A 26,338-nucleotide genomic window follows, 5' to 3' on the forward strand; every position below is an offset into this window, starting at 1 on the left:
AAAATTCTTCTCTTCTCTCCTCTTTCTCCTCATCTTCTCTTTTCATTCTTTCAAAAACAAAAATGAAAACTATACCAAAGACTTTTTTCAGTTTTTTCACTTTCTCAAAAACAAAAATGAAAACTGTACCAAACAGCTTTTTGAAAACAACTACAAAACAGTTTTTCAGTACAACTACAAAAATTAGAAAACAGAAAACTCTCTACCCTATTCCACTATTTATTTTCTCGACCAGAATAAAAAAAAAAGAATAAAAAAAAAAAGACCGTACTCTGTCCTTCTGTCCATGTTCCGCTGCTATTTAAAGTTCAATTTTCGTAGCTTGTCGCAGGTATAACAAAATTAATCCCTTAACTGGTTGTTGATCATCGATCTGTATTAATATATGACTTTTGACAAATTGAAACAAGGAATCTCTGTGGTTTCTTTCAACCGAGTATCGATACCTAAATTATCAAAATACTAATAGAGGACTCGTCTTCTATCACTCGTGAAAAATAATGGAAGGTACGTTTGCGTTTTTTTATTTATTTATTTTTTATAAAACGTTTGTGTTCTTTTAACCCTATATATTCTTTTTCATCATCATAAGAATTTTTTAATTTAATTTCCTTTTGTGGTTAGGGTTTGTTGTAAGCAAAGAAAAAAAATCCCGTAAAAAATGTTATTAGCAAAATATTAACTAAATATTTTTTGCAGGAATTAAAAATAGATTGATATTACAAAAATACTTGTAGGCTCTTTTGATAATTGGCGTTGATTGTTTTGATACGATATTTCAAAAATATAAATATTATATTTCCAACAATGTCTTCGTAAATCTAAGCATTTGATTGTTTGTGCAGATTGGAGTAACTTGCCAAAGCATTTACTAGACTCAATTCTGGAACAAATGAGCTCGTACATTGACATGTTGCAATTTAGAGCCGTATGTGACACATGGCACAGCGTCACGATGGATGACAGATTCAAGCAACTTGAATTTCCGATGTTGTTGGTTCCGAATGAAAAAGAAGATAGTTGGCAAGTATACAATGTTGCTCAGAGAAAATTCTTGAAGGAGAGACTAAATATCGCACATAAGACGCGCTTTTGCTCTTCACACGGATGGTTGGCATCTGTGAATCGCGACTACTCCGTGACGCTTCACAGGCCTTATTTTGGGAATAAATATGGTAATGATGTTGCTTCAACTATCTCTCTTCCGCCAATATTTCCTTCTCTTATTGATTACATAGCAGAGGGCGGAGATCCAGCAGATCTCGAGGAAGATCCAGATTTATTTCATCCATGTGAATATCGCATTCACAAAGTCTGTGTCACATCAAACCCAGAGCTACATGCTAAGGAATGCATAATTTTTGCGATATTCGGACACTATTACGAGTTGGCATTTATCAGATACAATAAAGATACCACGTGGACTAGGATTCAAAAAAACTATGGATTCGACGATATGATGTGGCATGAAAATCGACTTTATGTCGTGAATACCCCCGGTGAACTTGAATATTTTGAGGTTCCCGGTGAAGCAGACAAACCTGTGGAGAAGACTCTCGTGACTACAAGATACAACGATGATACGGTTAGGTCGGAGATAGTCGGGAAAAGATATCTTGCAACAACTTTTGACGAAAAGATTCTTCTAATTGAGAGGCATTTCGACTATTGTTGGTATGACAATCCCGATACTCGTTTGACACACAAGATTCAGGTTTTCAAATTAGATGATCACAAAAAATGGGTAAAAGTTAGTTTACTTGGTGACGTAGCCTTATTTTTGGGTGACAATATATCTATATTGGTTCAAGCATCTAAATTCTCTGGGTGTTTACCAAATTGTATATATTTCACGCATGATATAGATTACACAACATATTATGATACTCCTGCTTTGTCTGATTTGGGTATGTACGATCTCGAGAAGGATAAGTTTACGTTATATTTTGGTTTAGATCCTAATAGCTTCCGCAATTTGGCCAATAAGCCTCTTGTTTGGATCATACCCACTTCTTATTAGTTGTTTAGTTTGTATTTATTTTTATCATGAAATAACTTATTGAAATAAAGATGTCATTTTTTTATATTACAGTTATATTTTTTTTAGTAATTATAGACTTTTATATCTACAATTGTTGCTACTTGTACTTTTGTAAGTTTACAGTTTATGATAATTGTATACTTTCCTTTCTATAGTTATTAGTAAAAGTATCAAAAAAATATAGTTGCTATTATTTTTGTTCAAATTATCAAAACTACTATTAGTTCATATCATTTCCCAACAATTAATGCCCAAAAACTTAAATCACGATGATGGTTTTGAAACATTAACACACGAAGGTAGGAGGGGCGACCGCGGCGGAGGGGGTGGTAGAGGCAGGGGCGGAGGAGACCTCAATGAAGTCCTCATATGCTCTTTATGCGGCACGAGGTTTCGTGATCGATGCGCCATTGAGTACCGTCGCAGCAACGATCATGCCGGAGAGTCGAGAACCTACTGCCCATTGTGTGAAAACACATTTGGGAAAGTAAGAGAGTTCATAGCTCACTAGTGCCGCCCGACCGATGATCAGATGACAGCATTTCTCTCTCTCGTTTTTAGTGTATTCGAACAGAATATTTCTTTTATTAGTGTGCCAACTCATTGTTTAGACTAAATGGTTGTATCATTTCTTCGTTTTATATTGCGATATATTCGACAATTAAGATACAATATCAGCTATAATTTGCAATATATTGTTCAGATTTAAAAAAAAAAATAGTCAATCCATAGACGTTTGCCGAATTGACTTATCAATAGAGCAAGCCAGATGAAATTAAAAGACCTGTTCAAGTGAATATTATGGAAGAATATATGACTCTTTATACAGTGTTTTGGAATGACAAATTTGTTTCTTCACAAGCAATGTGGGACTTTTTTTTATCTTACTTTCTTTGCTTTTGTTATGTTTTCCTATAAATTTGTGACGTGTATTCTATATCAACCATCACTTGCTTATCAACAAGTATTTTTTCTTAATCACTAGTTGGGCTTGGTCACCGTCTGTGACGTGCGTGACTCACAGATAAACATATATATATATATATATATATATATATATATATATATATATATATATAATAACGTGTAATGTATATATGTAGAAAGAAAAACGTATTATATATAATATCTATACTAATAGACTACATAATTAAATATACAATACTATTCCTTTTAATTATTTTAAAGAATATTTGTAATGTAGTAGAAAAATATTACATTTTCTTTGAATTTTTATTTTATTTTATTACATTTTTAATATTGATAAAGTAATGTAAATATTAATAATGTATATCTATAAGAAAAAACCGAACTCATATCATTAGCGAATGGAGTGTGCGAATGCATATGGTTGAAGAAAATTCTTAACGACCTCAGGGTCAATTTCGAATGACCTATCAAGCTTCTATGCAAAAATCAAGCCCCCATCAGCTTTGCTAAAAATCCAGTTCATCACGAATAACCAATTATATATATCAAGATTGACCATCACTTCATCAACGAGAAGATAGAGTTGAAGATCATTGAAAATGAGTACATTCCAACGCGTCATCAACTCGCAGACATCCTCACCAAACCTTTTTCTCGAGCTAGTTTTTCTGAGCCGTGTAGCAAGTTTGATCTTCTCAACATCTACCATCAAGCTTGAGGGAGAGTGTTGAAAACACAAGCTCTTGGAAGTTGCACTATCTCATTTGAAGTGTATTTCCTCTTTCCCATGTTTGTATATTTTATAGATTGTCTTTATTCTTCCAATGCACAAATGTAATTATTATTATTTTCCTCCTTGTATAAATAGAGGTTCTATTCTCATATAATAAAAGAACAAGTAGAAAATATTTCTCCATCTTTTCCTCTCTAAATTTCTACACATAACATAATTAGTTATACGTTATATGTTTTACTTTAACAAGAATGGACATTAATCTGATTTCACCAAATATCACTTTGCACTTCACCAAATTTTTGGGAAACTAATACATTCGCACATTCGGTTGTGATCTAAAGATACTTAAACAGAGGACTGCCTAGTGTTGGGCCCTAAGCCCATATAACCCATTACACGCATCTCTACCCTATTCCGCTATTTATTTTCCCGATTAAAAAAAAAAAGTAAGCCAGGCCCATAAAACAAATCTTATAATATACACATTATATAGCTGTTTTTTTTTTTTTTTTTTTTGTATACATTATTTAAATGGCTATAAGATAAAGTTTATTTATGAATAGTTCGGCATTATAACATAATTTGTGGTTTTATGTTTTACTCTAACATAAATGGAAATTATTCTAATTTCACAAAATATCGCTTTGTACTTTACAATTCGAAAGTAATACATTCGCTTGTGATCTAAGAGATACTTAACCGGAAACTATCTAGTCTGGGCTCTAAGCCCATATAACCTGATTGGAGAATATAAATACCTCATTATAAGCATCTCTAATCTCTACCGTATTCCGCTATTTATTTTCTCGAACAGAATAAATAAAAAAAAAAAAAAAAAAGATCGTACTATGTCCTTCTGTCCATGTTCCGCTGCTATTTAAAGTTCAATTTTCGTAGCTTGTCGCAGGTATAACAAAATTAATCCCTTAACTGGTTGTTGATCATCGATCTGTATTAATATATGACTTTTGACAAATTATAACAAGGAATCTCTGTGGTTTCTTTCAACCGAGTATCGATACCTAAATTATCAAAATACTAATAGAGGACTCGTCTTCTATCACTCGTGAAAAATAATGGAAGGTACGTTTGCGTTTTTTTATTTATTTATTTTTTATAAAACGTTTGTGTTCTTTTAACCCTATATATTCTTTTTCATCATCATAAGAATTTTTTAATTTAATTTCCTTTTGTGGTTAGGGTTTGTTGTAAGCAAAGAAAAAAAATCCCGTAAAAAATGTTATTAGCAAAATATTAACTAAATATTTTTTGCAGGAATTAAAAATAGATTGATATTACAAAAATACTTGTAGGCTCTTTTGATAATTGGCGTTGATTGTTTTGATACGATATTTCAAAAATATAAATATTATATTTCCAACAATTTCTTCGTAAATCTAAGCATTTGATTGTTTGTGCAGATTGGAGTAACTTGCCAAAGCATTTACTAGACTCAATTCTGGAACAAATGAGCTCGTACATTGACATGTTGCAATTTAGAGCCGTATGTGACACATGGCACAGCGTCACGATGGATGACAGATTCAAGCAACTTGAATTTCCGATGTTGTTGGTTCCGAATGAAAAAGAAGATAGTTGGCAAGTATACAATGTTGCTCAGAGAAAATTCTTGAAGGAGAGACTAAATATCGCACATAAGACGCGCTATCTCTCTTCCGCCAATATGTCCTCCTCTTATTGATTACATAACAGAGGGCGGAGATCCAGCAGATCTCGAGGAAGATCCAGATTTATTTCCTCCATGTGAATATCACATTCACAAAGTCTGTGTCACATCAAACCCAGAGCTACATGCTAAGGAATGCATAATTTTTGCGATATTCGGATGCTATTACGAGTTGGCATTTATCAGATACAATAAAGATACCACGTGGACTAGGATTCAAAAAAACTATGGATTCGACGATATGATGTGGCATGACAATCGACTTACAAACTATGGATACTTTTGTAAGTCTACAGTTTATGACAACTGTATACTTTCATGTCTACACTTATTAGTAAAAGTGTTAAAAATATAGTTGCTATTATTTTTGTCAAAATTATCAAAATTACTACTAGTTCAGATGATGATGGTTTTGAAACATTAACACATGTTGAATTTAATACTTAGCATTAAGAAGAATTAAATAAAATCATTTGAGCTTACTTAATATTTAGAACCAAAAAATGTGTTTTTTTTTTAAATGAATTTTTTATAATGGACTAGGATATGACTTCAACAAGATAGAGGTATCTGTTTTCCCCATTTTACTCTTATTTTGAATTGTGTAATGACCATTTTAACATGACTTTTTCCTATTACTTTTAATACAGCATATTTAAATAAGGAGAAATCAAAAGAAGGGAGAAAAAGAATGAAAGAAAAAATACAAATTTTAAAAGTCCATAATTTTTTTTTCCAATCTTCATTTTCGACAATTTTAGTATCATTGCAAAGATCTCAGAGACTGCTTGTTATTATATCATCTTGACCATGTTTTCTTTTAGGCCTAAATTTTGTGACCATGTTGTCACAAACTTGCAAATACATGACAACATGGTCACACGAAATATGAAATTTTCGGACAAATTCATCCAAAATTAGTGGATTCTCTTAGTTACTAAAAAATAAAGAGTACAAAATATACAATAAATGATGTATATTTGATCAGTAACCCTTTGTATATTTGAAAAAACATATAGTTAGATCAGTAACCCTTTGTATATTTGATCATAAGATAATAACATATATTATTTCGTAGAAAGTAATATCCTGACTAGTACTTTCAAGATTTACAAAAATGATGTATTTTTAATATTCACAGCAATGGCATATATATTTTCGGTAATTGTATTACCTAACTACACCATGTTATGACCTTCTAATCCAAATATATAAAACGTTACTTCTACGATTATACATTTTATTTATTTATTAGTGAGTCCATGTGTCTCTTTGGCAAATAATCTATTGATTCGAAAAAAAATATGTAACAAAAATAAGAGTTTCTTGACAAAATTATCACAAAATCTTCAGTTTTGTAACTACATGATCACCAAATTTAGCAGACAACATGGTCACGAAATTTACATGATCGTTAAATTATAGTCACAAAACCTGCGAATTCGTGAGAAACAATATTATTACGTGGACTTTGAAACTGTCAAGCAGTTTTTGGCCCAAAAACTTAAATCCTGATTATGATTTTGAAATATTAACACATTGCATCAGATATAAATTATTTGGGCATACTTTTTTCTCTCACAAGTAGAATTTATCATTCTTGAGCTCTAATTATCATATCTGAAGGGTTAGATATGTTCCACCACCCAACATAAGGCATCAGGAGAGTCAGATCCGTTGGTATATGGGAGGATTAGATCTAGCATAGGTTCCATAACTAAAAAAAAAGGAACTAATTACAACAACAAAAATCAAAGTATACTATTAAAACATCAAAGTAAACAAATCAATAATTACACTCATGATTTCGTTTCTAAAACAAAAAGGATTGCACTGCAGAAAGGATGAGTTGCTCTATAGGAAAGGTGATTTAAGCGGACATTTTTTCCTTTCGTATACACTGACCTTCATTCCATGCAGGCGCACGTTATCATGCTCTTCCAATGAGCTATGCAGCAATTTCAAAGCTGCTTAATTAGTCAATTTAAACAAGGTTAGTCAATTTAATACGTTGCACTTCTTCCTTTACATAGATATTTTAGACGATCCATGGAAATTTACTTAATTTTTTTTTAAGCATTTTATAGTTCTTTTGATGTACATTGGTTATAATATGGTTAGAATTGCTTTAATGTTTCTTTCAATTTATAGGACTTTGAAATTCACTATTATATTTGCTTAAGGGATGTGGAAAAAAAATTCATTAAAAAACTGGATACTCACACACTGCAAAGGTTTAAAACACATATTGTGTGATTTTATAGTTTCATTTCAATTTTTATAAAAGGTTTAAATTTTCATTAAAATTTTCATTAAAATTTTCATCAAATTATTCGAACTAGTTGCAGTTTCATGCACATTTCATTGTTGAAAAAAAAAATAATCTCATTCGCGTACTTCTCTCATTCTCTGGGAACAAAGGCCGAGCTAAAGATAGCAACTTCTTATACGGTCCTTCTTCGGGATAGGAGAAGGATGTAAACTTATGGCATCTTCGCAATCCTACAAACGAATGACATCTTCTTCTGGAAATCCTAGCCATTCTTAGCATGATATTGGGGAATCTCATTGCTATTACTCAAACAAACATGAAACGTATGCTTGCGTATTCGTCCATAGGTCAAATTGGATATGTAATATCGAATATTTATTTCCCAAAATCGAAGTATGAATGAAAAATTGATGTAATTGAGAGCAAGCACGGTCGTAAGTCTTACTCATATCTAATTTGATAGCAAGCACCCATTTTTTCCGTTGGTTCTCATCTTACTACAATGAAGAAGTTTGAAGACGATGGCAAAATTATCCGAGATGAGGCGCCTTAGAACAAAGGTGTTTTGGGATTCGGATACGATTAGCCACTAGCTTTGTAACCACCTTGAGAAACATGTTGCACAAGCTAATAGGCCGGTGGTCACCCACACGAACCGGATTCTTGACCTTGGGATTGAGTACATGTTGGTCGCATTCCACTTCTTCACACTCGTCCCAAGATTCTTTTGGAAAAAGAGAGCGTGGAACTCATCAAGTCTCGAGGCCTTGCGAGGCCTCATCGCGAAGATGGCCTTGTCCACCTCCTCCGGAGCAAAAGCTTCCTCCGACATACCTCTTTGCTCCGCCGACCAGCATGACATATCTTCTCTCGTAATGACCTCAAACTCTTCCCCGGTTGCCCCGTTTGAGCCAAATGCCAAAGTAGCTCTCGAAGGCACGTCGAACACCCTCTTCGAAACTAACCCAATCACCATCTTTGTTTAAGACCCCCGGATTGTGTTCCGACTCTTTCTCTGAGATGTACACGCTTCAAGCTTCCCTCCGGCCTCATCGATGAGCTCCATGGCTTGATTGCCCGATTTTGGGGGGGAGGCACGGAGGAAAAATGGAAAATCTATCGAAAACGATGGGACTTTCTTTTGAGATAGAAGAGCGCGGGTGGGTTGGGCTTTAAAGACTTGAGAGAGAGACGCTCATCGGTAAGACTTGAGAGACCTCGACGTCTTGGAGGGGCTCAGACAGTTGAAAGCTCAGGGCTAGAAGGTTGTTGCGGTAAGAGTTATCGCTCGAACTAATGTGTCGAAGGTCAGCTGCATTTGGAAGAGCATAATCAATGCCAACTCCTTGGAAGAGGCTGAGATGACTGGTCCGAAGGCCTTCTCTTAACCAAATTCAGAGGCTTGAAATGTGTAATGATCGAATGTGACAACAAGAACATAATGGATAGCCTAGGTAATTTTTTGCTCTGTCCTATTTGGTATTCATTTCCAATGTTTCTTAACATTTTGAATTTGTGTAAGTGGTTTATAAAAGTTAATTTTGTTTGGGCTAAACTGAAAAACAATATTTTATATAGCTCATGAACTTTGCCAATGGGCAGCTAAAACAGGTTTGGATGATTTTTGTAATGTTGGAGATTCTCCGCCCCTATGCCGAGAGCTTCGGCGGAAACCGGTTCTTAATCGATGCAAGGAATACTCTTTCCATTATCAATCTTTCCGCCTGGAAATGATGGAGAGGTTTTAACAAGGCCGATTCTGTTAAATAAATGATCTTAGGCCACCCTCTCTTAGGAAACAACTATTAACTTTGTTACCTTTTGTTACATACCTCGGTTATTAATTAGGAAAATTAGAGGTTTGAAATTATGCAATTAGAATTTTAAATTATACATTTTTATTATTCCAAATTTAGATAATTAATTCGAGTTTATTTTTGTAATTAGGTTTATGATTTTGAGTCCGATGGTTGTAATAATCATTGTCTATTTAAGAGAGCTTATATTAATTAGAAGAGTGCACCAAAAGTTTATAGTCTCTCTCAAGTCTCAGAGGAAGGGAGACTAAATTTGGTGAAAAATTGTTAAATCTCCCGTTTCAATATCCAAATTCCGGACCGTATCACCAGAGTGGGAGATGTGTTTTTGACCCCCATGCGGAAATCACTCGAGTTAAATCATTTAAACAAAAAATGTAGATATCTTAGTTTTCATTGAAATTACTTAATTTTATTATGAGAATATCTTGATGGAAAACCAGAAACTAAAAGCACTCGACTTGAATCAAACAAGAGATTTCGGAAAGAAGACACCAAAAGACTTGACTGTAAATCAAACAAGCTGAAACAATCATTGTCTTTTTTTTGCATTTGTTTCTCAGGCTCTGCGACAAACGTCGCCTTCGCAAACATAACCCTCCGCCGGCGCCGCCTCTTCTTCGTCTTCTTTCCCTTCCTCGGCGAGACGCTTCAGCCGTTCCTCCGTGAACGGGTACGCCTCGGCTCCATGGAGTCCGATGAGGTCCCGGGCTTCCGTTGTGACAGTCCGGCCCGACTGCCCAATGGCTACGGCCGTCGGGATGCCTTGGACTTTGAATTTTCGGCTGAGGAACTTCTTCCTCTCGTCTCCGTAAGGGAGGGCTAGCCACGGCATCTCGGAGTAGTACTCGTCGAACGAGGTTTGGTCTCTGTCGCTCGACACGAATACCACTTCGAACGCGTCGTCTTTCGCTTTGATGGCTTCGTATGCCTCGACAAGCTTGGGTGTGAAGCCGCGGCAAGGCGGGCACCAGTGAGCCGAGAAGTAGATCAGGACGTTCTTCCCGACGAGTTCAGACACCGGAACCTAATTTGACATCAAGAGAAATACGTTGAGTGTTGAGCAAGAAAGACATAAACAATATGTTTTCTCTTTTTTTTTTTACCTTGGAGCCATCTTTTCCGATCACAAAGTCTTTATCACCGGAGACCAGCAGCGACTCCAACGTCTGCGATTCCTGTTTCGCTTTCTCGATCGCGGCCAGCTCGTCCATCTTCTCTTGCGTAAAAGGGTAGGCGTTGATTCCGTGCTCTTCGATGGTTTCGGCTACGTTGGGGCTCACGGTTTTCCCGTCCGGGCCCAATATAACCAGCGTCGGAATCGTCCGGAGCTCAAAGTATCGCGCGAGTTTCTCACAGGTCTTGTCTTGAAACGGCAGAGCCAACCACGGAGCATTCTCGAGCCCTTTTTTGAACTCTTCCTCTTCTCGGTCCAAAGACACCGAGACGACCTCAAAGCTCTCACCTTTCTCCTTGAGTTTGTTGTAAATTTCAACAAGCGTGGCAGTGAATTGAACGCAAGGATCGTAGGCGTTCGCTGAGAAATAAAGCCCTACCATCTTTCCTTCAAGCTCAGAGACAGGAACCTGTAAATGCATTCATTAAACCCAAAGCGTAAAATTTCCATTTATTAAAAACAAAAACAAAAAAAAAAGACAAAAAAACTTACCTGACTCAGATCCTTCGAGATCACGTAATCCCGGGAGCCAGAGACCAAAAGCGAGCTCACGGTTTGGTTCCTTTTAGCTTCCTCTTCTTGCTCTTTCAGGAAAGCGAGCCTCTCTTGGGTAAACGGGTAACCATCAACGCCGTGTTCCATCACGATCGCCGTCCCGTCCTCGGTCGTGACTTTTCCATCGGAGCCGAGTATCACGAGATTCGGAATTCCCTGCACTTCGAACAGCTCGTTCAATCGCTTTCGTGTCTCCGAGTCGGAAAACGGAATGGCAAGCCATGGCATTTGGGAGAAGTATTCCTTGAACGACTTGTCGTCTCTGTCGCCGGAGACAAAGACCACTTCGAACTCGCCTTTCGGAGCGACTTCTTGGTATAACTCGATCAGTTTCGGGGTGAAACGGTGACAAGGACCGCACCAAGATGCGGAGAAATATATCCCCACAGTCTTGTCTTTCAAGCTACCGATTTCAACCTGACAAAATCATAAGCTTGAGTCCAATAGAAACTTAAAAATATGAATCCTTTTTTAAGCTGTTCAGCTTAATGACCTAAAAAATGGGTATCATTCTAATACGCCCCAATATTTTTTTTTTTGTAAATAATCTGAATGTAAACGGAACGAAATAGGAAATTTCTTCCTTTTAAATATTTTTCATACTGTTTTTGGTACCGTTTCCATCTTAATGTCTTTTTTTTTTATAGGCTAAGATGTTTCTAAATATTCTACTTTAACCCCTAATCAACTCAATACTATTTTTATCCTCTAAATCCCAGGTCCTAACATTCACTTGTCGTTTGATTGAATCAAATACCGATAGTTCTTAATAAGCAACAGAAATCAAAAACAAGGATTTACTGATTATAAACAATTAAAATCACAATCTTTCCAGTGACAGAGCAAGCTTATATCGACTAATTATTCAAAATTTTAAAAAATTGCTTATAAATTAGCCCTAATCAAACCGAAAACAAACTGACGAACATCAACTAGAAATAAATTTGAAAAAAAAAAACGGCGATCGAAACAATAAAGCTACCAGATGTATTGATTATACTGTGAAATGGAAACGAAAAACAAAGAAACAAAAGAATCGAACCTGATCGCCATTGCTGCGGACGAGGAAGCTTCTCTCGGCGGAGGAAAAGAGCGTCGACAGGTCGTGAGTAACGCCGTTAGCCATTTCTGTATACTGTAGATATGGTAAAGCCAAGGATTGTTTAGCTATATGTGTATTTCTATAGATATATTGGTACAAATGTGTCTGTGTGTGTGAATCTATTTATACGAGAGAGAGAAAGACTTCTCTTCTCTTAAAATAATTGAAAACTTAATTAATGTCAAGCTTAATTGCTAAGGAAAAAAAAAAAAAAAAAAAAGAAGAAGAAGAAGAATAATCCACGTTTTAGCGTTCTCGTCACGTTAGTTCTCATGGGCTTTAGCGAACGCCCAATATGAAGCTACTTCACATCAGACCAAACTTATTCCAGGCCTTTGTTACCATATTTACTTAATTTCTCAAAATGTAGTTTTTATTTCATAAATACCTATTTTTCAGTAAAAAAAAATATATAAAAATTAATGTCATTTTGGCCATTTCCTGTTATCGGAACCGAATAATTTTGTTGGCGTTTAGAGAGGTTATTACAATCACACAAATTTTTCTCTGCACGACTTCAAATATTAGAAAAACACTCTACCAAAATTGTATAAGATAATATACGAAATTTTTAGCTCATAAATATGTATAAAACTCTATCCAATTAAATTTGTACGTTGACGAAGACGAGAGACACGACGCCAAATTATTCCTTGACTGTTTGTTAATCATCGATTTGTATTAATATATAGCTTTTGACAACTCACAAGGATGTTTTAATATAATCAATTCAAAATTGAATTTATAAGTTTGTACTTTAATATATTATTTATCATAATCGAGTAATATGATTAGCTAGATATTATTATGTAAAGTCAACATAAAAGACCCTTCAATTACTTGCCGCCCAAGACTCCCGAATTAGTAACATCTTCATTTTTTTGTGCCACGAATCAGCTCGAGTTTTCTGGTCCAGCTCATCTACGCTCCCAGCACTTTTTCCGGCCAAAATGAGCTTCATTGAGTTCTATTCCACAATGAATGTAAAGGGCTTTTGTTTTTGCTTTAATAGGATGAACTTTGCTACTCTCAGTCCTTTTTTTTTTTTTCTTTTTCATTTTTTCAAATATCAAATAGGTTATTCTAAAACACTATGATCACTGAAAAAAAAGTTTACCAAAATATTAAGTCATATTTTTCCAAATCATGACATACAGGAGAGAAATTATTGGGTACAATACACTCTTCATTATTAATCATTTTATTCTTTTTTTCATTTAATTTATTAATCATCTTAACTTATTTTCCTTTAATATTTTTTTTACTGACCCATTAAATATTTTAACGAACTTTATATTGCCACTCTCTCTCTCTCTCTCTCTCTCTCTCTACGAACTTTAAATTACCCCTCTCTCTCTCTCCTCTTTTTTATTTTTTGTATTTTTCTAATCTTGGAGTTTTCATCAGATATATGTTTTATACGAAATCAAGTGTTTAGTGAAGTTAAAAACATATGTGTTGTTCTTGATTTCGGCTCATGTAAAATGGTCAAAGTCACTAGCTCTCTTGAGTCTTTGATCCACTCTCCAAAAAAGCTCAAACACCGAATCATTCTTCCGATAAACTATAATTCGGATACACCAGAGACTCGCAAAGGAGTCCTGAACATACCCGAGAGCTTATAAGGTGTGAAACTACATTTCCATATCTTTTTCATTTCCTTTCTTTTGCTGTTGTAAACTTAAAAGTTCATATTAATCAAGAGCTATGGTGGTGTATCTTCCATAGGCACAGATAAAGAGATCGAGCCAAAGGCATCAAATTTTTGGAGCCGAAGAAGGAAAGGTAATGGGATGAATTCTAATCTTTATGGGGATCTATTTCACCTTTGTAGAAAAGTAATTATTTAGTTACAAAAATGGTTGAGACATGAAATATGGGCAGCTCTACTATATCCATAAAACGCCTTACAAAAAAAAAAAAAAAAAAAAAAAAAAAACCGGGACAGAATTCGCACTTTACATAAGCTTCCTCAATCCTCTTACTATTCCCTAAAGAATCATAATCAACAATGTTTCCGAACAATATGTCAGACATGTCAGAATAGAAGGAAAAGAACATATCCAAATCAATCAAACAGTGAATACACTATTGTACCGGGTTTCTCTAGAAACGACGATTTCCGAAATTAGTTTGAGCGCCGAAGTTATTGTTCGAATTGAAAGCCCGAGTCTCGGACTCTCCGCTCGAGTTGTCGCGGTGATTCCACGGAGACTGGTTCCTCGGAGCCTCTCTAGAGTTGTTACCGAACTCTCCGCTGTACTTGTCGTACTCCGAGCTATCTCCCAATGCCATCATTCGAAACTTCATCATGTCCTGGTTGTACTGACCCGATTCGTAGATCGTGCTCTGTCCGTATTTCACTCCGTTCGAGAGATCCGACATTTCGCCTTCGCAGTCCAGTGCTCTTGCCACCTGAACATGGCCTCATCGGTGAGTACATCAGCCAAACTCAAGACATACTTAATCATTTAGTGCTCTTTTTTTTTTTAAGGGTCCAGTTGCTATCTAGCCATGAAACGTTAGAAATTTTAAAATATCCAACGTTTCGTTAATTTCTTATAAATAGCCACGTAAATCTATTTACGCTATCAAAATAATAAAAAACGTAAGAGTAAATTTCTAGTAAATATAACTATTTACGAAATATTTACAATAGTTTTTTGCTATTTACGAAAAATTTACAAAACGTTGATTAAAACGCAAATGTTTATGTTTACGTGGATTATATCGCTAAATTTTTTTTTTTAATGGGTTTATAGTCTTTGAACTCTAATGAGTATACTAATTTTATGGTTAAATTTACAAGAGATATAAGTCTAATTCTCAACACGTGTATTAAAGTTAAGAATCATGGTTTTTATAAGTTAAATAAATGTCCATTCACCCTCCTCATAAAGTCTAAAAATATACATTACTCGTGATCTAAACCTCTATTTTTATTAAATTTGTGGTATCAATGCGAAAACTCGGCGAGACGATTACTTCAAAACCGGTGATGACCTATTTCCGATACGTGGTATATTTTAAATTAACCGTCGTTAATAAAATCAACTACAAATTGGATATTACTCACTTAGCCCTTAAATTCTAATGCAATTAGTCCTTTTTATAAAGTGAACAAGTTATTGAACCAGGCAAATATCATTAAGTTTCTTAGGTGATACATTTCATCAAAAATACTATTTATTTGAAAATTATACATAGATATATATATATATATATATATATATATATATATATATATATGTGTGTGTGTGTATTTAAAGCTACAAAATCGATTGTTTCATTTATATTTTCCTCATAAAATTATCAAAAAATTAGGTAAATAGTCAACTAAAATGTTTGGAATTGCTATATAGCCAACGTTTCGTAAACTTTAGGTAAATAGCCATAAAGATAATATGACCTAATAAATGGAAGTGGCTTACCCTAAGATTTACGAAACGTTGGTTATTTAGTAATGTGAAACTGTAAATATGACTATTTACCCAATAGACCCTAAAATTATTGTATATGGACCAAAGTGTGAGTAAGTTTAAGGACCATTTGCGTTAAAAAAAAAAAGGCCTTTCTATTTTATTTTATAAATCATTGTGATCAACCTGAACCATTCGGGGCCGTTTAGGGGCAGAGTGGCGTACACAGGCCGCGGCAGCCTCGACCATTCTGGTCATTTCACCTTCTATGTAGTTATTCTCGAGCCGAGGATCGACTAGTTCAGTCAGGTCACCGCTTTCTAGAGCGCGAATTAGAAGAGGACGAGCCTATCGACAACCATGTGTTCAGTACTAAAATAGAGACGCATGGAAAAACAAAATAAAACAATTAACAAAAATTGGTCGGACAACTTACCCATTCAACAAGGCTCTCATCGCCTAATGGGCGAGTAGGGTCAACCGATTTACGCCCCGTGATGAGCTCTAGGAGAACTACGCCGAACGAGAACACGTCTGATTTATCTGTCAATTTTCCGCTCGATGCATATTCGGGTGCCATGTATCTATAGTAAAAATTACCAAAAAAAGGAAATATATTCATCATGAAATTTGCTCAATTTTTTTTTTATTTTTTATGTTATTTTAGTTGGAGAAGAAGGGTCGAGATGAACTAACCCGAAAGTGCCCATAACTCTAGTCGAGACGTGTGTGTGAGTGTCGTTGGACGGCTTGGCGAGGCCAAAATCAGCAACCTGTTATAGGAGTGATATTAGAGCCTGTTTTGGAGGGATAACACAACAAAGCACTTCCTAAGAAACAAAAACAAAAGTTCTGTTACACGCCTGTGCTTCGAAAGAATCTTCGAGCAGAATGTTCGCAGACTTAATGTCTCTGTGAATGATCTTGGGATGGCCTTCAAAAACAAAAAACAAAAAAATATTTCAAATTCATTGATTTATTGATCCCACAAGCCAAAAGAAAATTACCATAAAAATAAAAATAAAATTACTGTAACTTACAATCTTCATGCAAATAAGCCAATCCCTTGGCAGCTCCGAGAGCTATCTTGAGCCTTTTCGCCCAATCCAACACCGGCATTCCAGCCCCTAATTGCAGCACCCAAAATATTTATAAAAAATAATAATAATAAAATTAAAAAATTATGGATTTCATGTGGAAATTTCACAAATAGTTCATTTGAAAATGGTAATTCGTAGAATACCATTTCAAATCTATTATAAATACTACTTTTTTTTTATTCTCAAACAATTTTACCATTTATTCTAAAATCTAAATGAAACTGTAAAAAAAAAACACAAAAAAAAACACAAAAACAAAAACTGGCAATAACAAAGAAAATGCCGTAAAAAAATAGATATATATTTATAGAATAACAAAAAAAAAAGAACATTCGAGGGTTTAAATTCGAAAAGAAAGTACTGATTTCCACAAGATGACAAGATTTATGATAATTGAGTAACGGACCCACCAAATTTTATAAATTCGCTAAATACTCAACCTTTTGTAAATTTTCAATAAATAGTCAATATAGTGATGTGACATTATTTAGACGTTTTTAACATTCCATTTATGCCATAGGACTCTAATGGTTATTTACTATTATTTACAACTATTAATGTCTTTTTTTTTGCTTTGTTAATAAAATTCGTGGCTATTTACGAAAAATTGACTATATTACAAAACTTGAGTTATCATATGACTATATATATATACAAAAAAACTCGATTAATTTATACCGTGCAAATGATGCTCGAGGGTGTCGTTGGAGACGAACTCGTAGATGAGGAGGCGGTGGTGGTCGGAGATGCAGTATCCGACGAGGGAGACGAGGTGGCGGTGGTGGACTCGGCTGATGATCTCGACCTCGGCCTTGAACTCCCTCTCCCCTTGCCCGCTCCCGGCCTTGAGCTGCTTCACGGCCACCTCCTTCCCGTCGGGGAGCGTCCCTTTGTAGACGCACCCGAAGCCGCCCTGGCCCACCATGTTCTCCCGCGAGAACCCGTTCGTCATCTCCGCCGCCTCCTCGTAGCTGAAGTACGGGTTGGGCCCGCCCATCAGGCCCGAGTCGTGGCCCCGCTGGCTCCCGTGGCTGTTCACTGCGTACGAGCTCGGCGGCGTCGTCGGCGGACCGTAAAAGTTGCTGTCCGCCGGCCCCGAGCTGAAGTTTATGTTGTGTTGCTGTCCTCCTCCGGAAAAGTACACATCTGGACCATATTTCCAATTTAACGAATTCAATACTCTTTTTGCATTAGTAAAGGCTATCGAAAATTCCACTTCCAATGAGTTGGAATTTCGGTCGTTAACATAAAGACGGAACACTTCCGACTATTAAAGACCATAGTTCTAGCTTATTGAAATAGTGAAACCTTTTTTTCGAAAATTTACAACAATATTCACGAAATTAAATAATAATAACGGGAAATTCTAGTTTCGTGAATCATTGGAATGAAATTTCCGGTTTCTTAAGGGTTGGAAAGAACAAATTTCAGGTTTCCATTTGCTTACGTAGACCTTATAGAAAAAAAAAATGAGATACATAGTTTTAATTTTTATTTTTTAAGTATGAATTGTATTTGAAATAATATTTTTTATAATGCACTAATGTATAAATAAATACATAATACATATAAGTATTAAATTATAGTTATAAATTAAATTTTGAGTTAATTTTATAATGTTAAAAAAAAATTAGATATTAAAAAAAAATTAAATGGAATAGTGAAATGCATATTTGAAGATACACCATTTAATTCCATCTTCAAATATGAAAGAAAGATGAGTTTGCAAACTCATCTCTATCTCCATCTTCACAATGAAGATGCATTGCGGAAGCTCTAATAAAACTCAAACGAACTACAATACTAAAAAAAAAAATGACATCATTTTATAGAGTGAATTACTCGTCTCATTTTGCCAATGAGTAATCATATGTTTCATTTTGTTAATTGACAAGAAGAGAACGTGATTTTTATAAATGATGTCAGGTCTCTTTTTAAATATATATATATATATATATATATATATATATATATATAAATTTGGGGGGACAAATAGTTTAATTGTGTCATTGAAAAAAAACCTGATTTGGCGGGTGTGGTTCCGGCGGGAATGTAACGAGGCGGAACGGCATAGATTTCCGATCGCTTCCTTCTCCTCCGCCGACTTGAGCACATGAAGAACAGTGCTATCACCGCCACCAGGAAAACTCCGGCGATCGCAACTCCGGCGACTGTGCCGGGATGGATGCCAGTTTGCTCCGATGAGTCGGTTGTCGCCGGCGAGGAAGAAGAAGAAGAAGAGGACGACGATGATGACGTCGACGATGAAGAATCAGAACTCGATCTAGATCCCGGAGGAACTCCCGCGCTCGGCGTGATCGGAGTCCGTGTCGGAGGAGAAGGAGAATTCGAGCTCGGAATCGCCGGCGGAGGAGCGGCGCTGTTATCCGACGGCGGAGAATTCGGAGGCGGTTTGAATTCTTCAGGCGGCGGAGGCGATTTTTCGTCGGAACGTTCCGGACTTGGCGGAGAAGGCGAGTCTTCGGATTTCGGCGGCGGAGGGGAATCCGATTCCCCCTGCGGCGGTGGAGATTTTTTTGATTTCGGAGGGGGAGGAGAAGAGCTCGGCGAGGACTTCTCCGGCGGCGGACTGACGACCGGCGTCTCCTGCTGCGGCGGCGGAGATAGACTCGGCGAGCTTGGCGGGGGAGATTCCGATGCCGGAGGAGGTGGAGGATCGGTTTCCGTCGGAGGCGCCGGTGGAGGAGATTCCGGTGACGGCGGAGAGGATGTTGCCGGAGTTTCGTCCGGAGGCGGCGGCGATGGTGGAGAGCTAGGGTTTGGATCTTCGGTCGGAGGAGCGTTTGGCGGTTGTCCGCCGGTGAGAGGCAACGGTAAAAGAGAGGAATCCGAGGAAGGCGGCGGAGAGGAAGAATCCGGCGCCGGTGGAGATTGGTCGATAATTTCTGACATCTCTCAATAAGAATAATAATTTAATTTTTTGCAGGTTTTTGTTGTTGTAATAATGAGAAACGAAACCATGCAAAAGCAAAGCAAAACCAAAAAACTAAAAAAAAAAATCAGATCTAAGAAAAGAGAATAGAAACGGAAGGAAAAAAAAAAGTTATAATTATTTCTGATCGATCAAATACTATCGTACGTGTTTTCTGTTCTACTTCTAACGACGCACGAGAAAAATTAATAATAATAATAAGAATTATAAATAAATAAAATTAAAATGGTAATTTATTTGTTGTTGATGGTTATAGAGAGCTAATGAAAACAAATCTTCATGAGCACCACCACCAACAACATTCCCGTCAACAAACCATAATAACAAGAACACCTATAATTTCTGTCTCTATTTTTTATTTTTATTTGTTTTTCAGTTTTCAAGATAATTATTCTTGGGTCTGTTGTTTGTCTGAAGGAGCTTTGTGATTACTTGGCTGCACGATCTTTTTCCTCTGGGTTTGTTAAAATTCTCCAACTGTCAATACTTTTTTTATTATTATTATTCACTCGAATAAGAATATTAAAAATATATATAATAAATAATATAATTAGATGTACTCGTTCCTTGTGCTTCGGGTTACCGCGAAAACCTGGAAGAGACAGTTGTGACGGCCCATTAAGTGACTTGGACTCCTTTGGGCCCACTAACTGAGTTCTAATTGAATTTATTCTTTTTTTTCACTATTAATTATCTGCCACGTCATATCAGGATTTGAACTTCTAGATTCTCAATAATCAATTATAACGGATCTGGGCTGCAGTATTTGGCAAACAAATAAATTTTTTCATGTTGTTCGAATACTTGTGCCTATAATTATCCGCGAGGATTATGACAAAAATGAGACAAATAGATATATTATCTCATGTATAGTAGCAAAAGTATTCACTATTTGTAATCTGTATGGTCCTATGGTGTGCCAAATAGATCATTTTTCTCGGGTGTAACATTTGCTTTGTTGGGATGATAAAATTTCCATACCATACACAAAAATAAAAGTAATAAAAGGTATGGAATTTATGTATTTACTTATAATGTATAGTATGAATCCTAAGTTCGTTGCACATAATGAAAATGACATGTAAGCAATAAATAATTATGTAAGAAAGTATACCGTGAGACTAATTATTGATATCTAGTTATCTACTACTGCAATAAATGCCTTTAGACACAAGGACACATTCGCTATAAGTCGCGTTTGTTTAGACCCGAGAAACGAAGATTATTAATCGTCAAAGGAGCTCTCGATGCTAGTATTACAATATATAATCAACGATTATGACTTTCAATATTTTTTCATGATAATGCATGGCTTAAGATTCCAGATGTGAGACCGGTAACGTCATAATTATTGTTATGTTTGTGAATAATAAATTATTGTCGGAAAAATACTAATCTTCAAACAACCTCGACTGTATCAATGATTTGATACATAATAGATAATAAAAATGATATAACGCTTAACCTTATAAGTATATACATTACCAATATTATGAAATGAGATTATTCAATGAAGTTGTCGCATCAATAATTTTACATCGATGACATATTATTTTATATACGAGTTTAATAATGTTATGATTATTGTTACACGAGTACATTAATCACCATCAATACTACGTTTATATAAAATAAAAATAAAAACATTAACTACTTAGCTAGTTATTTGATCCATATAACATAATGAAAATATCGTAACGTCCAATGTAATAGATACTTACGTAAGTAGTATGACGTGAGATTAATCAATTGTGACATCAATAATTTATATATAAGTGATGTGAGATGGGTACATAATAATTATTATCACACGAATCCATAATTAATTATTATCGACAAAAATTTATCAAACAAACCACGGCTTCCTAATCGGTGATTTTATTGATAATAAATAACCAATATGACGTCACGATGAACGCCGTAAATAATTCAAGTAGTACGACGTGAGATGATGATGAATGATTGTTGTCACAATCAGTGTCGTCAATAATATTCATAGCATTGACATAATATTGACGTGAGATTGCTAACGTCTTCCATGAGTGCAAAATTAGTTATTTTCGACAAACATTTATTCAACAACCTCGAATCTCAAACCATCGATTTACAAGGAAGACGCAAGATAAATGACGACACATGATTACAAAATCGCGTATCAAACCCGACATCGGTCAAAAGTGTGTAATGTATATTATTATAATGACATTGTGATTAATTTAATTTGGTAATAGTAATTGATTGCTAATTAAAAGTGGGTCAAACAATTTGTTAAGAACATAACAAACTCTTTTTATATACTTTAAACACCTAGCTAGGTAGTGTCAAAGTGTCAAATCAATATAGCTTTTGTAACTTAAAAATATACAACTATATTTTCCTTAAATGTCATGCTAAAAACAAGAAGAAAAAAAATGTAATAAATGCACAATTTCACAAATTCATTGAATAAAACCAATTTATATCTCTAAAATGATAAACACCCAGATTCTCTCCCTTGCCTCTGTGTCCACAGTTCACAACCACCACCCTCTCCCTCTCTCTCTCATCTAATATCCAAAAATACCCCTTCAATGCTCCCACCTGGAGGTATCCGGCGAGGGGCAAATTTGTAAAAGGGCAAAAAAAAAAGAAAAGAAGAGCGTTACAAGGCTTTTTTGACACGAGCAAAGTCACACCCGAGCGAGTAATTGGTCAACCCCCGAACGACGACCTTCCTCAGAATTAACACGTGCCATGCTCTCTCCACACATACTCATCCTCTTTGTCCTCTCTCTCTCTCTCTCTCTCTCTCATTATATATACACATACATATGATATATCACTCACTCCTTTATAGAAGTATCTTTCAAGGCTATCTAGTCTCTCTCTCTCTCTCCTTCGCTACATCCTTGCTTTGTAGAAGTCTCTTTCAAGGTTAGTCACTTTTCACTTCTCTCTCTCTCTATATGTATTTATATATATATATCATAGATATCACTCATTGCTTTGTAGAAGTATATTAATCTTCTCTATATCCTTTGTACAAGTATTTTTCAAGGTTTAATCCCTTTTCATTTCTTTCACTCTCTCTATATAGATATACATAAATATATATATATATAGATATAAGCATTTGCTTTTTTGCTTTTCCAGGATTTGAAAATGGACAACAACAACTACTCGTCATCATCATCATCCCACCAATCCACGTCATCATCATCCTCCTCGGAAAAAGAAACCGTCGTCCCGGCAAACCCATCTCCGCCGCCGCCGCCGATCATCCCCTCCTCCGGCGACGGCGACGACGAAGCCCTGAGTCCGTACACGCTGACGGAGCTGGCGGCGCACGGAATCCATCGCGTGGGGTCATCATCGAGCGAGGAGAGAGAAAAAGTGAAGACGATGTTCATGACCGGAATGGGCTCTCTGTCGGCCCAAACGGCGGTGATATCGGTCCACAAGAACTCGGCCGAGCCCAGCCACGCTTTTCAGGCCGACTCGGCCGTGCTGGCGCGTAAACACCACGGCCTCTCCGTCTACGCCGACGCGTGGCTCGGTGGGCCCAAGGACCAGATCTTCGGGATCGTCCAGCGTGGCTTCCCTCGCCACCGCGACGGACTTGATTCCTGGCCGGTTTGCCTCTCCGCGGTCAATTACGCACTCGATAGGTATAATCATAAATAATAATAAAATATATAATAGCAGTTATAGAGAGTGTATGTATCAAATATCAATCACTCGCTATAAGAAACACAAGTACTACGTACGCTTTATAATGAGACCAAAAGAATAGTTAATAGATTAATTGTTTACATGAGTTTGACTAGAGTAAAGTAATATTAGGTTTTTTTTTAACCATTAGTTGAGTAACTAAGCTCGGAGATTTGCTAAATTATCAATCAATTATATAAATTTTTAAGTAAATAGTTATTGCGGTGATATGACATTGTTTATATGTTTTTAGCATTTTATTTATGTATTTAGAGAGATGATTATTTAGAATTATTGACGAATATCTACGATTATTAATGTGTTTTTTCGTGTTATTTATTTAAAATTTATGAAAGGTTTGTTTTAATGGGATTTTTAGTGGTCAACTTTTTTGTCGTCTAATATCAATAAAAATAATAACTACTATAGAGAGTGCATGTATGTATCAAATATCAATCACTCGCTATAAGAAACACAACTACTACGTACCCTTTATATAAGACCAAAAGAATAGTTGATAGATTAATTGTTTACATGAGTTTGACTAGAGTAAAGTATATTAGGTTTTTTTAAACCATTAACTAAGCTAGGAAATTTGCTAAATTATCAATCTACTATATAAATTTTAAGTAAATAGTTATAACGGTGATATGATATTGGTGATATGATATTGTTTAGACATTTTTAGCATTATATTTATGTATTTAGACTAGAGTCCGATGACTATTTAGAATTATTTACGAATATTTACGATTATTAATGTGTTTTTTCCTGCTATTTATTTTAAATTTATGAAAGGTTTGTTTTAATGGGATTTTTAGTGGTCAACTTTTTTGTCGTCTAACATGTTTTTTGTTTTAATAGATATGTACAAACATGTTTTATGGGAAATTTTACAGAAGAAGAAAAACATTTGCAATGGTGACGTATTATCGTTTTTATATATTTATAATTTTTTTATTATAAATTTTCAATTTGGAATTTGGATCAATGTAAGAAATTCTATTACATTATAGTGGACGAAATTTTAAGAACATAGCTATTTAATTTGTAATGCTTATACAATGTTTGCATTTTATAGACTGCATTTATATAGTATGTTTTCATATATGTCTCACAACGAAACTTTAATGGCATGTGTAGGTACGGAGTAACGGAGGAATGTTACATTTTTGGAGAACCTATTGAGTTAGCTTATTCGTAGAATATGATTGCTTAACTATTAAGATTACTTTGATAAATAGAAGTTAAATTACGTTTTTTTTAAATAAAGATTATTTTTACTTATTATTATTATTTTATGATTTATAATTTAGTATTTTTTTTTCTCAAAATACATCAATGTGAAATACCAAACATGAAACACCCATAATGCACATCTAGAAATTTATTTATCACTTTAATACTATAAAGTTAAATACAGAACTATCTCAAATTTTCTTTACATAAATATGAGATCTCTCGGACAGAGCTATAGATTATTACACAACAAATATACTCATATGTAATATAATTAACACCGTAGATACAAATATAATCATATGTATCACCAGCTTTCGAAAGAGTTTGTGATTAAGTTTTTGGAAAGTGGTCAATTGATTATGAAAAATAAATGACAATATAATATTGATTAAGACTTTAATTTTTTATTATTAATTAATTAGTTTCAAATGATCATTTTATATAATTTCTCTTTCTTTTTTTTTTTTTGGCTAGTTTGCAAAATAAAATGACTAATATGAAATGGCACAGTGTGTTAAAATGTGACGTGGACGAGGGAGGTGTTAGGCACGTGATGCTTTGCCGTGTGACCCTGGGACTGATGGAAGAAGTGAAGAACGATTCAACTCAGAAGCTTCCGAGTTCGAACGAGTTCGACTCAGGTGTGGACAGTCGAACTTACCCATCCATATTCTACATTTGGGCTCCTTTCGTCAACGTTCGGATTCACCCTAAATACATCGTCTCTTTCACCACCTATGGCCTTGACGGTACGTAATTAATTATATATATATATATATATATATATATATATATATATATACATATACATATACATATTGACATTATTATTTTCTTTTGGGTTCTTCAGATCTGAGAACCAGGACTTTAATGTCTCCGATTTCTCACTCCGAGGCTTTTGCTCTCATCATGCAATCTCTCACCAAGTTCCTAGACTCGGAGAGAATGAAACTCATTGTTCAATCCCACAATGATTTTCTAGTGAGTTTCTATATATACATAATATACTTGTAAAGCACCACTGTGTATATACAGTAGTCTAATGATTGTATATTATTTATATGAATATTTGATGATCAGGAAAGAAAGATAAGTCGTCCACAGCTGATAATGAGGATGAGGGACGTAGTTGGAGATCATATCTTGAGGAAAGCGATCAAGTTGAATCCATTGAATCCCATTAAAAAGGAATAGCTCATCAACTCTCTCTCTCTCTCAAATCACCGTCTAGGGTTTGGGTTCATTCTTATATGTTGTTTGTCCGTTTGTGGGTCTGACTCTTATTTACATATTTATGTCGTCATGGTGGTCTTTTAATCGTTGTCGGTGGGGAAAATATCAACAGTATCCCTCGTGTTTAATCGAAATGCGAGATTTATCCCTTCCATTTATAGAAATATCAGACATATCCTTTCAGTTTAATATAAATGACATATACATCCCCTAAAAACATGTTATATTACAAATATCACCCATTTTCATTTATTTTTTACAAAAAAATAATTTGAACTCCCCAAAATATCCTTAATGAAATAATTTTTTATTTTCTATTCTATATAAAAAAAAAGTTTAAATTAAAAAATTTATTTATAAAAAGTTAAGGATTTATTTTATAAA

At 35.0% G+C, this 26,338-nt stretch overlaps 4 protein-coding genes across 4 annotated transcripts; 2 read left to right on the plus strand and 2 right to left on the minus strand.

Moving 5' to 3' along the window:
- The first annotated feature begins 464 nt into the window (after positions 1-464).
- Positions 465-2,020, plus strand: LOC149403336 (putative F-box protein At3g25750). Its single transcript, XM_089608678.1, has 2 exons — positions 465-507; positions 846-2,020. Exons 1-2 carry the CDS (start codon positions 501-503, stop codon positions 2,018-2,020), a joined length of 1,182 nt encoding a protein of 393 aa, XP_089464804.1. The 5' UTR covers positions 465-500.
- A 7,826-nt stretch (positions 2,021-9,846) lies between these two features.
- LOC149403337 (putative nucleoredoxin 1) lies at positions 9,847-12,444 on the minus strand. Its single transcript, XM_089608727.1, has 4 exons — positions 12,258-12,444; positions 11,153-11,632; positions 10,590-11,069; positions 9,847-10,510 (listed from the first exon to the last, which is right to left on the minus strand). The coding sequence occupies exons 1-4, from the start codon at positions 12,339-12,341 to the stop codon at positions 10,043-10,045; spliced, it is 1,512 nt and encodes a 503-aa protein (XP_089464853.1). The 5' UTR covers positions 12,342-12,444; the 3' UTR covers positions 9,847-10,042.
- A 1,890-nt stretch (positions 12,445-14,334) lies between these two features.
- Positions 14,335-19,749, minus strand: LOC149403338 (proline-rich receptor-like protein kinase PERK12). Its single transcript, XM_089608679.1, has 8 exons — positions 18,858-19,749; positions 17,515-17,982; positions 16,777-16,863; positions 16,600-16,670; positions 16,433-16,509; positions 16,173-16,320; positions 15,923-16,084; positions 14,335-14,732 (listed from the first exon to the last, which is right to left on the minus strand). Exons 1-8 carry the CDS (start codon positions 19,747-19,749, stop codon positions 14,424-14,426), a joined length of 2,214 nt encoding a protein of 737 aa, XP_089464805.1. The 3' UTR covers positions 14,335-14,423.
- A 3,181-nt stretch (positions 19,750-22,930) lies between these two features.
- LOC149403339 (putative inactive poly [ADP-ribose] polymerase SRO3) lies at positions 22,931-25,915 on the plus strand. Its single transcript, XM_089608680.1, has 4 exons — positions 22,931-23,436; positions 25,232-25,470; positions 25,572-25,702; positions 25,802-25,915. The coding sequence occupies exons 1-4, from the start codon at positions 22,931-22,933 to the stop codon at positions 25,913-25,915; spliced, it is 990 nt and encodes a 329-aa protein (XP_089464806.1).
- The last annotated feature ends 423 nt before the right edge of the window (positions 25,916-26,338 follow it).

The sequence above is a fragment of the Urtica dioica genome, chromosome 3, assembly GCF_054948205.1.
Source record: "Urtica dioica subsp. dioica isolate 48M chromosome 3, U.dioica_male_clone48M_v1_H2, whole genome shotgun sequence".
Classification (NCBI taxonomy): Eukaryota; Viridiplantae; Streptophyta; class Magnoliopsida; order Rosales; family Urticaceae; genus Urtica; species Urtica dioica.

Excerpts from the sequence above, each read along its gene's own strand:
- LOC149403337 (XM_089608727.1), bottom strand. The coding sequence starts at position 12,341 with ATGGCTAACGGCGTTACTCACGACCTGTCGACGCTCTTTTCCTCCGCC. Across the intron at positions 11,633-12,257 it reads TCCGCAGCAATGGCGATCAG|GTTGAAATCGGTAGCTTGAA; the intron begins GTTCGATTCTTT and ends TGATTTTGTCAG. Across the intron at positions 10,511-10,589 it reads TCGGAAAAGATGGCTCCAAG|GTTCCGGTGTCTGAACTCGT; the intron begins GTAAAAAAAAAA and ends ATGTCAAATTAG.
- LOC149403338 (XM_089608679.1), bottom strand. The coding sequence starts at position 19,749 with ATGTCAGAAATTATCGACCAATCTCCACCGGCGCCGGATTCTTCCTCT. Across the intron at positions 16,510-16,599 it reads AAGATTCTTTCGAAGCACAG|GTTGCTGATTTTGGCCTCGC; the intron begins GCGTGTAACAGA and ends CTCCTATAACAG. Across the intron at positions 14,733-15,922 it reads AACGGCCCCGAATGGTTCAG|GTGGCAAGAGCACTGGACTG; the intron begins GTTGATCACAAT and ends GGCCATGTTCAG.
- LOC149403339 (XM_089608680.1), top strand. The coding sequence starts at position 22,931 with ATGGACAACAACAACTACTCGTCATCATCATCATCCCACCAATCCACG. Across the intron at positions 23,437-25,231 it reads GTCAATTACGCACTCGATAG|TGTGTTAAAATGTGACGTGG; the intron begins GTATAATCATAA and ends GAAATGGCACAG. Across the intron at positions 25,471-25,571 it reads CACCACCTATGGCCTTGACG|ATCTGAGAACCAGGACTTTA; the intron begins GTACGTAATTAA and ends TGGGTTCTTCAG.